Source organism: Coffea eugenioides, chromosome 11 (genome assembly GCF_003713205.1).
Source record: "Coffea eugenioides isolate CCC68of chromosome 11, Ceug_1.0, whole genome shotgun sequence".
In the NCBI taxonomy this organism is placed as follows: domain Eukaryota; kingdom Viridiplantae; phylum Streptophyta; class Magnoliopsida; order Gentianales; family Rubiaceae; genus Coffea; species Coffea eugenioides.
Window position 1 is genome coordinate 18938044 of NC_040045.1, and position 10975 is coordinate 18949018.

At 38.9% G+C, this 10975-nt stretch overlaps 1 protein-coding gene across 1 annotated transcript; it reads left to right on the forward strand.

Moving 5' to 3' along the window:
• The first annotated feature begins 821 nt into the window (after nt 1-821).
• Nucleotides 822-1718, forward strand: LOC113752026. Its single transcript, XM_027296169.1, has one exon. The coding sequence runs from the start codon at nt 822-824 to the stop codon at nt 1716-1718; it is 897 nt and encodes a 298-aa protein (XP_027151970.1).
• The last annotated feature ends 9257 nt before the right edge of the window (nt 1719-10975 follow it).

The following is a 10975-nucleotide window of genomic DNA, read 5'->3' on the forward strand; positions in this document are numbered from 1 at the left end:
TGAGTCAACTTTGAGCCTAATTCAATATAGGACCGGCCCTTTAATATGCATATATATATATAATTTTATATAATATATTCATATTTTGATACATATATATAACACTAATACTTTATACTTATGAGTTTTGTGTCAAAATATATTAACAAATATAAGAAACATTAAATATATAAAATTAGGTCAAAAGATTCAGAATGACAAATCTTAGTACAAGCAAATTGAGGACATTTGAAGATACTATTTTTCATGTACTTTGAACTAAATTGATATATTATTGTTGGAAATTTCTTGGTTCGTGCATAGTTTTAATGTTGTGGTCCTGTGGATGTTAAATTAGTTTTAAAAATTAATAGTTATAGTAATTATATTAAAAAAATTATGGAGCAATAAATAAGTTTGGATATCAAGCAAATCCTCTCTTGTAGGGGCCCTTTCTCTCTCTAAAAAAGAGAGCATCTCTTCCCTTTGTGGTAGCTCTTAAATGCCCAAAAAGGAATCAACACTTTAGATCTTGATCGGGGAAATATCACTCACGGAACCAGATCAAAGCATGAACAAGCAGTACAATCGATGTGGCTACCACAGCAGACAAGTAAGCTAACTGCCATTTTCTCATCTTACCTTGTCTGGTAGTGTAGGTGCATTAGAAGTAGGTGCATTGTGCTCTGTTTTTTTTCTTTTTGTTTTTGTTGCCTACTAGTTTGCCATTTACCTAGAGAAAGGCATATTTTTTCGGTTTTCCTTTGTGGTTTTCTTGATTTTCTTTGAGATCATTGGTGTGGGGGTGAGAGATATACCAGAATTACGTTGGGTTAAGTTCCATGGCTGAGGATATTGCTGAGATTTTGCAAAGCTTCACATTATCGAGCAAGGAGTTGCAGATAACAGATGTGGGGAGAGAGGAGCTGTCCTCAGGTTTAAAGGAATGCCAAAGCAGCTTGATAGGGAAGATTGTGGGTGAGAAGGTAGCTAACTATACGGGAGTTAAGAATTTTGTTACCACAGCTTGGGGGTACCCAAAGGATTTGACTGTGGTGGAGCTCGGGCCGAACCTGTTCCAATTCATTCTGTCTAAGGAAAATGATAGGGATAGAATAGCTAAGGGAGGTCCTTGGATTTTGGATAATCAATTAATGGTGATCAACAGGTGGTACGAAGGAATAGAGGATGATGAAAAAGCCTTTAAACTTGCTCCACTCTGGGTGCAAGTCTGGAACCTCCCAGTTCACTGGATTTCAAAGGACGTTGGCAAAAAGATAGGATCCGTTTTTAATCAAGTTAGGGATGTCATTATACCACAAATAGGGGGAAAAGAAGGAAGGCACCTGAAGATACCTGTTCTGGTGGATATTGAACAACCTCTTCTGAGAGGGACAATAATTAAGGTGGCAGGAGGAGTTAAATGGGTACACTTTAAGTATGAGAGATGTCCGGATTTTTGCTATAGCTGTGGGAGAATAGGACACAGCGAGAGATCATGTGGAACGTCTTTGAGTGGGAATGAAGGGAAAAAAGATAACCAATATGGAAATTGGATGAGGGCAGGGAATGCAAATGGGAAGATGTCTCCCCAGAAAAAACAAACAGGAGTAATTTTTAACCCCCAAAGACGTCACTGGAGTTACCAGAATGGGGATTGGGTAGAGAAGGAGAGGGGGGAGACTGCGGGCAGTGATGTTTCCGGAGGTTTGGATGAGACACCAATTGCAGTAATGTAGCAGGTGGACCAAACAACCACTCCGACAGAGGCTTTGCCTAAACCATCTACAAATATAGTATTCTCTCCAAACTTGGTGGGAATTGCGGAATCTGGAGCTCTAAAATTGTCCTCTGGAGGGGAACCAAATATGCATGCCGATGAGAATGCTGGAAAGGAATAGGATAGAGGAAATATGATGATTATGGGTAGCGAGCTTGATCATATTCAGGGGGAGAAAGGAGGTCAGCAGGTCTTGAAGCCAGGTCCTGAGGAGGGACGCTCGGAGGCTATACTAATGCAGGTTGATGAGGATAGTATAGGTAGGAAGCAAGAGGTAGTGAAAAAATAGAACAAAAGGATTCAAAGGCCTCTGCAGTCACCAAGTAAAAAAAGACAGGCTCTTAAAGGAATATGCATCAACTTGGGGGATCTGAAAAACCAAGGGAAAAGGAAAAGTAATGAAATGGATGAGGTTATGGAGAACGCTGGGGCTGATGTGCACGACTTGAAAAAGTATAAGATTGAAGTTGCTGGAGGTTCTGAGAAGAATGGTTGTGAGGGAGAAGGGTCCATGCCTAGTTGGACCCCAGAGTGCAAATGAGGGTTTAGGTGTGGAATTGTCAAGGAGTGGGGAGCCCCTTGACAATTTCCCAGCTGAGAGAGGTAAATAATCTCTTCTCTCCAAGTATGGTGTTTTTAAGTGAGACCAAAAATAGGACAACATACACGGAAAAAGTGAAGAACATTTTAAGATTTGATGAGATGGCTGTGATTGAAGCCATGAACAAGGCAGGAGGCTTGGCTCTTCTATGGAAGGAAGAAGTGAAAATGGTTCATGTACTGATGACTGTCTTTTCACATAGAGGCGCATGTGGAGGATACAGAGGCTAATTCTGATTGGTGGTTTGTAGGAATTTATGCGAGTTGTGACCATCAGGTTAGGAAACAATAGTGGAAGGTCATAGAAAAAAGGAAAAGTCTGTGGGGGGGAAAAATGGGTTGTAGCTGGAGACTTTAATGATATTGTATCCAATGAAAAAAAATGGGGAGGTACATGTAGAGAGGAAAGAAGTTTTCCGGACTTTAAACAATTCATCAATGGGAATCAATTGATGGATATTAGCTTCACTGGACACCCTTGGACTTGGTGTAACAATTGGGAGGATGCGGGTGAGGTCAAGCAAAGACTAGATAGGGGACTTTGTAGCTTTTCTTGGGCACAGGTTTATGAGGATGTAAATTGCAGGCACATAGATTCTTATGCTTCTGACCACAGCATTCTGATGATTGACACAACGAGGAACTCTAGTCGGAGGAATAAGAGATTCTATTTTGACAAGAGGTGGCTAAAAAGAGATGACATCGGGAAGGTGATTAGGGTTGCTTGGTAGCAGGAAACTTATGGATCTAGGATGTGTCAAGTGCAGAAAAAGATTAAGAATTTCCGTATAGCTCTCCTAAAATGGAAGAACCAATTCCAATCAAACTCAAGGCAGAAGATTGAGCACTTTAAAAACCAATTGAGTGAACTGCGGCAATCACATGGGGGCACTAGAAAGGGACGTATAGCATCCCTCAAGATTCAGTTAAAGGAGGCATACAAAGAGGAAGAACAACACTGGCATCAGAAATCAAGGATACAATGGCTTAAGGAGGGTGACAAAAACACAAAATATTTCCATGCCTCAGTACAAGGTAGGAGAAGGAGAAATAGACTGAACAAACTTCAACGAGACGATGGTACTTGGATTGAGAGCGAGGAGGAGTTGAGCAATGAAATTGCGGAGTACTATAGGAACCTCCTGAATTGTAATGAAGTAAGGGACTTAACTGAGGTACTGCATGGTATACCCCACTCTATCACTGATGATCTGAATGAAAATCTGTTAAAACTAGTGTTGGAAGAAGAAATTAAATCTGTAATTTTCACTATGAACCCGGACAAAGCTCCTGGGGCTGATGGTATGTCACCTTTATTCTTTCAAAAATTCTGGACTACCATCAAAAAAGAAGTGGTAAATGCTATCCAAATCTTTTTTCACACTGGTCACCTCTTAAAGAGTGTTAATCATACTGTGATCACTCTTATCCCCAAAGTGTTAAATCCTACATCCCTGAAGCAGTTTAGACCCAATAGTCTTTATAATACCATGTACAAAATCATTGCTAAAATCTTAGCTAATAGGCTCAAAGGTGTCTTGCATTGCTGCATTTGCAAAAATCAATCTGCTTTCATCCCTGGTAGGCAAATTCTTGACAACATTATGGTCTCTCATGAATATTTGCATTATCTAAAAAACATGAGACATGGCAAGGATGGGTTCATGGCAGTAAAGCTAGACATGTCTAAAGCTTACGATCGAGTGGAATGGTGCTTTCTAGAGGTAATCATGCACAAGATGGGATTTCATAGCATATGGAGGAACTGGATTATGGAATGCTTGAGATCTGTATCTTACTCATTCAACATAAATGGGGAGGTCAAAGGGTACGTTATACCCAAAAGAGGAATTAGACAAGGTGACCCTCTCTCCCCTTATCTATTTCTACTTTGTTCAGAGGGTTTATCCAACCTACTCAGGAAGGCTAAGGAAAATAGGATGCTGTCCGGGATGAAGATAAGCAGACATGGACCTAGTATAACCCACCTGTTCTTCGCAGATGATTCCCTAATTTTTTGCAAAGCAAATAAGGATCAGGCAAAAGAGTTAATGAGGGTGTTGCATGTGTATGCCTTGGGGTCTGGTCAAGTGATTAATCTGGATAAGTCGTCTATACTTTTTAGTAAGAATGTGAGGCCAGGTTTGATGAATGAGATAAGCCATATCATGGGGAACATGCAAACAGTCAGTCAAGGCAAGTACCTCGGGTTACCAATGGTAGTTTCGAGAACAAAACAGCAGATTTTTGGTTTTGTTAAGACAACCATGCAACAGAGAATGCTCAAGTGGAAAAACAGGTTCTTAAGCTCGACAGGCAAGGAAATAATGCTGAAATCTGTGGCCCTAGCTATGCCTACGTATACTATGTCCTGCTTCAAGATTCCATCCAGATTGTGTAAGGAAATCAGTTTACTAATGTCAAACTATTGGTGGGGAAAGACCAATGGCAAGAATAAAATACACTGGTGCTCTTGGAGAAAGCTCATTCAGAACAAGAACATGGGAGGGTTAAGCTTCAAAGATTTGGAGGCCTTTAATACCGCACTACTGGGCAAACAGGTATGGAGGTTAATAACACAACCCAACCTGCTAGTCAATCAAGTTATGAAAGCCAAGTACTACTCCAGGTCCTCCATACTCAAGTGCAAAGTCCCCAACAATACATCCTAGATATGGAGAAGCCTGATAGGAGCTAGACAGTTGGTGGAACAAGAAACCAGAAGACAGATTGGCAATGGAAGGAGTACACATATCTGGGAAGATAGTTGGATTTCGGACACGTCAAATGGAAGAGTAACTACCACGAGATCTATGGATGGTGGACCACGGAGAGTAGACGAGCTGATATGCCAGAGAAGCTGGGATCGAAATTTGATTTTCCAAACCTTCAATACCAAAGATGCGGACAGAATCCTGAGGATCCCAATAAGCTTAGCTGGTAGGGAAGATTTTCATTTTTGGATACACGGGATAGATGGAAATTACTCTGTCTATTCAAGGTATAAAGTTCTGATGCTTCACAAGGCTAATAAGCAAGAAAGAATCCAGAACGAGAGCTCTACAAGTTGGGACAATCACACCAGCAAGGTATGGAAGGAATTGTGGAGATTGAAGGTCAAGCATAAACAGAAAATATTTCTATGGAAGTGTCTCAACAATGCTCTTCCAGTGAGAGACATTATCCATGGTAGAATCAAAGTGGGGGACCCTATTTGCAACAGATGCGGAGAGGAAAGAGAGACGATTGAACACACATTTCTGAACTGCGTGCAAGCAAAACTGACTTGGAAATTAGCCCCAATCCAATGGGAAGGAATGATGGAGCAACATGGTTGTTTCAGAAGATGGTGGATATCAATTACGGAAGCTAAACACAGACCACAAGATTGGCAACATATCTCTTTAACTATCCATATTCTCTGGCAAATATGGAAAGAGAGGAATGAGGTGGAATTCAATGGCAAGAAGTACCGGCCATGGAGGACTATACAGAAGGCAATGAAGGAATGGTTAGAATTTGGGGAAATAGATAAAGTGGAATCTAGGATGAGTACAAACGAAACAGAAGCTCTACAACTACACCATCAACAGTTACGTTCGGAATTTAGTTCACTGATTTTCAGCATTGGGATCACAAGGGACAAGAACTAGCCTTGGCTAGGCATTGGAATCTGTCTCACAGAAGCAGATCAAGGATCAAAGAGGGGATGGGCATTACGAGAGACCAGTTCTGGATCGGTACTGCTGGATGAAGCAATAGCACTCAATCTGGCAATGTGTAAAGCTACCAATATGCAACACAGAGCAGTACAATTCCAGGTGCAGAATCAGAAACTCCTCAACCATATTCGAACGAAACAAGTAAGGGATATCAGATTAGCAACTGTTGTGGATGATATTGTTCAATTAAGACTTTTGTTTCATATGTGCTCCTTTTGTCTAGTTCAAAATGATAAGAATCAACTAAGCTCCAAGCTTAGCACCTATGCGTTAGGCATCATCTTTGATGAGGAACTTTTGTTTCCTTAGTGGTATATTTACCGCTTGTAAAGCTATATCGAGTCTTTGCTCGCACTTGTACATCTTTTGACAAGAAATACAAGCATTTATCGTTTCGAAAAAAAAAAGTTTGGATTAAATCTGAATTAGGCTCACAACCCGAATATTTTGGAAGTAAAGTTTGAGTTTCATATTTATCAATTTGAAACTCATAATTTGAAATTTGAAACTATTACTAACTATGTAGTTGAATTTGGACTTGTTAAAATCCAACTCAGATGGTCCGATTGATAGGCCTAAATCCATACTATCGGCCCAAGTGACAATAAGCTTAACCCATCAACCAAGTTGCCTTGTGTGGTTGATTAATTGGTGTTTGCTATGTTTTACTTTACATATTTAAATATGGTCTAATTGCCGAAGTTTTGGGTACTGTGACGGCCCCACCTCCCCCTAGGGCGTACCCCAGGGTTCGGCGGGTCGCCTGCCCAGCTCTCGCCGGGACTCAGTCGTTCACTACAGTCCTCAATTAAAATCGGAATAAATCACAAGAATAAATAGGGCAACGATCCAAAACTTAAAGCGGAACTTATATACATTGCCATCTCCAAAAGGAAGTATAAAGATCGAATATACAAAGGTTCTCCATCCTTCATACGTCCAGCCCGTGCCAAGCACTAGGCGAGAACCACTACAAAAGAAACAAAAGAACTAGACTGGCTAGTCTATGCTCTCATCCTGCTTGCCGTCCCCTGTTAAGGAAAACAAAACTAAAGGGGTGACCTAAAAGCTCAGTGAGGTTCCGAACATAGAATCAAGTCATAAATCAAACAATAAGTCAAGAAACAGTTACAACATTTACAATAAACCATACATGAAAAGGATACGTTCATTCGTTTATTCGTTCGTTCGTTCGTTCTCCTGTCATTCCCCTTTCCTTCATTCGTTTGAAAATGCATTTTTCATTTATCAATAAAACGCTCGTTCGTTCGTTCGTTCGTTCGTTCGTTCATTTCATTCAACCCTTCCTGGGCATTGGCCAGGCTCCACCAACCTCCACCAACCAACAAGGTAATACTCGAGTATACCAAACGTTCACCCAGGTCACCATATCGCCCGACCGAGTCCGCTTCTGACTCGAGTCGATCGGTAACAAGGGGCAGTGGCCAGTTCAGCCAAAAGGCTTACATTCATGCACAAGTAACATTTCAATCGTTCAATCATTGAAAAGTTCACAATCATTTAGGCTGAGTGCGATAAAGTACACACTCGCCTAGAAAACTCGTTTTGGAAATCATTAAAAGCACTTGACACGTTATCAAACACTAATACAAGCCATGAAGTCAAGAAAATACAACAAACAAGGAACACTCACCGAATGCAAAATAACGTCCAAAATGTCCTATCGGATCTTACCCTCGGTCACCGAGAAAATCTATGATTCAACGGGAAAGAATATTACAATTCATCTAGCAAAACAAGTAAGTGGAATCAAGGAACTCGACTAGTTACGAGTAAAACAGATAAAGTGAAAATAAAGCCATTTGGATCTGTGGACGGAAACAACTAGGGTGTCATAAACCAAACTCAAAGGGTTATAACAGTTCCAATGGAAAACACTTGAATCAAAGTCAAGTCGGAATCCAACCAGATAGGCTCAGAAATATTATTTTTCGGAATCATTTATGTGGTTCAAAAGCGATATACATTCAAGTAGGTATTATAGCCTACATGTCTTGACTGAGAAAACCTTAGGTCATACCTCGATATTTTGGTATGAAGTAGTAAATAAACATTTGAAGGTTTTTAAGATGGAAAACGGGCATAGTATTTGCCAAACGAAAATATACAAGTTCAAATAGAAGCTTTAGCCCATGAGCGAAAATTTGGGCAGCACGCCCTTTGTATTTTCCTATTTCCAGTAATTTATGGCTTCATTATTTTTCTCATCCAGTCCCAAAGTCACACACAAAATAAGTTCATTCAATAGCCGTTCCGTAAGCTCCAAGTAGTACAAGTACAATTCAAGCTAGGGAAAAGTCCGGAAATGAAAGTCAAGCCCTAAAATATTCAAATAAGCACAATAAGACTCGATTACAAGTCATAAACCAATTCCACATACTACCAAAATAGGGCTCCATAAGCATACATAAGCATTAGAGGAAACCAGAAAAATCCGGAAATGGAGTTAAGTGTTAACCCAAAAAAAATAGTTTTTGACATCATTTTGCAGTTTTGGTACCAATGGCACTACGATTATCGGATGGAGGTGAAAGATACACCGTTTCGAAGCTAAGAGATAGGGCTACAATATTACAGAAGGTCACTCAGCCCAGTTTCGAGTGTAACCATGTAAAAAATGCAATCTACTACACCAGAACTGCAAAAACAGATTCACAAATTGCATTCTGGTGTAAACATCATAAATCAGGCTACCTAAGCCCAAATCCAGTAATTCTAAAGCCATCTGAAAGCTAAGAAATAGGGATACAATTCATCAGAAGACCTCAACAACTAATTCCGAAGCATTCCCAACCAAAATAACCCATTACAGAAGCAATTCTCAAATTCGGGTAAAACCAGGGCAGCAAGGGTAATTCCATCTTTTCTCAAGCTACGTTGCTCCGATTGACCTGAAACTTTGCAGGAATCTCTAAAATATCATTCCCTACAACTTTCATGTTTTAATCCAAGGCCAATTCGGCCCCTAGATATGAGCTATAGTGCCGGGCAGAATGTAAGAACATGAAACCCTAGGTTTCCAATTTTCCTTCCAAAACAGAAATTTCTTGCAATTAACCACCAAATACACCTTCTAGCTTCATTCTATATCATTTCAATCATCATACATAGCCACACCATAACAATCATATTAAAACAGAAAAATCACCAATAATTATAAAAATTCACCAATCTTCACCAGAAGTCACAAAACCTTGCACAAATCCAACTCTATGACTAACACAAGTCACTAATTAAACATTATTAAGAACAAAGAAAGGATTGCTAGACATGATACCTTGAAATCTCAAGAAAGGTGATGGCTTAGTCCTTTCCCTTCTCCAATCACTCCACCACTACCTTCAATCTTTCTAAACAAGTGACTTTTGTGGAGGAATTTGAAATTTTAACGGTTGATTCACAAGATTGAGCAAGAAATGGAGTTGGAGTTGAAGGCTTTCTTCTTGTTTTTCCTCCTCAAGAATTCGGCCAAGATGCTAGAAGAATGAAGATGTTTTTGGTCAATTTTGATTTATTGGAAAAGTTGGTCCAAAGGTCAAAGTCTAACCAAATCACAAAGTGACACTTGTCACTCTCATTCATGCTTGGCTATCCTTTTGTCTCTCCACTCTCATCCATATAACAACCTTTAATTATCTCTTAGCACTTGGTAAAATAAATTCGGTATCCAAAACTTAACCTAATTGGCCGAATTTTTCCGAACATTTCGCACTAGCGGGTCCCACATTCGATATACACTCTTAATTTCACATGAACTAACTTATACTATAAAAATGATTTAAAAACTATATTTTGCTCATAAAAATTATCTGGGAAATTTTCTAATAAAGAAAAGGTATCAAAGTGTGAAATTAAATAACATAAAGCCTAGAAATTCGGTAAATTTTCGGGTCCTCACAGGTACGAAATGGTATAACCATTTGTAAGTATTAAGAATAACATGTTCTACTATAAATAAAATATATATTGTTTTGTTTCGTTACCTGACGCACACGATTAGGCATTTAGTTAATAATTCAGTCGTCGAGCTCACCCCATTGTTAGTATTATAATTTTAAGTTGTGTAAAATACAAAAAGCTATATGTAGTTAAGCTAATATAAGGTAAAACTCCTTATAATTTCAAATCATATATTCTGGCCTTTTATGGTTTGAAATAATTTGAACAGCAATGGAAATCGTCAAAACTAATAGAGGCGAACGAAATGACACAATTACCCTAATATATATATATATATATATATATATAAGCAATAAAAGACCTTCTAACAATGATCCTATTAAGCAAATTTATAGAAAACCCCCTATGGTCAAGCCAACTCACGGAAAAGCCCCCTATGATTATTATCGCGCTCCATTTTTCAAAAAATAAAATTACGAGTTATAAGAATGAATTTTTGGTTAATTTTGAGTGAAAATGAGTTTTTGATTTTTAGAAAATAAATAAAGAAAAAGGGCCTAAAATGGGACTTACAAAGTGCGACGGTTTTGGTCCAAAATAATAGTCTAAAAAGGGTTTTAGGAAAAATAGGAGTCGCCACTTGGTATTGAGTTAAGGTATACCAAGTCACCTAAAAATGTATTTTTAATAATAAAAAATAAATGAAACCCTTTTTAGACGACTCCAGGTCTTCGAAAAACAAGAGAAAAGAGTTCGGGAGTCACGGTTGAAAAAAGAGAAGGCAAAGATTTGATCTAAGGCACTCTTTCAACCTAGCTAAGGCTAGTTGCATGATTTAGTCGAAAATTTTCTTAATCTAACCTATAAAACTTATCATATTCGGATGTTTTTACATCTTTCTGTGTTTGGACAGGAGATTATTTGCCAAAATTTATTTGCTTACATCATGATTTCAATTTCCAACACACCTTTG

Bases quoted from the DNA above. Each gene is read 5' to 3' on its own strand.
- LOC113752026 (XM_027296169.1), top strand. From the start codon at position 822: ATGGCTGAGGATATTGCTGAGATTTTGCAAAGCTTCACATTATCGAGC.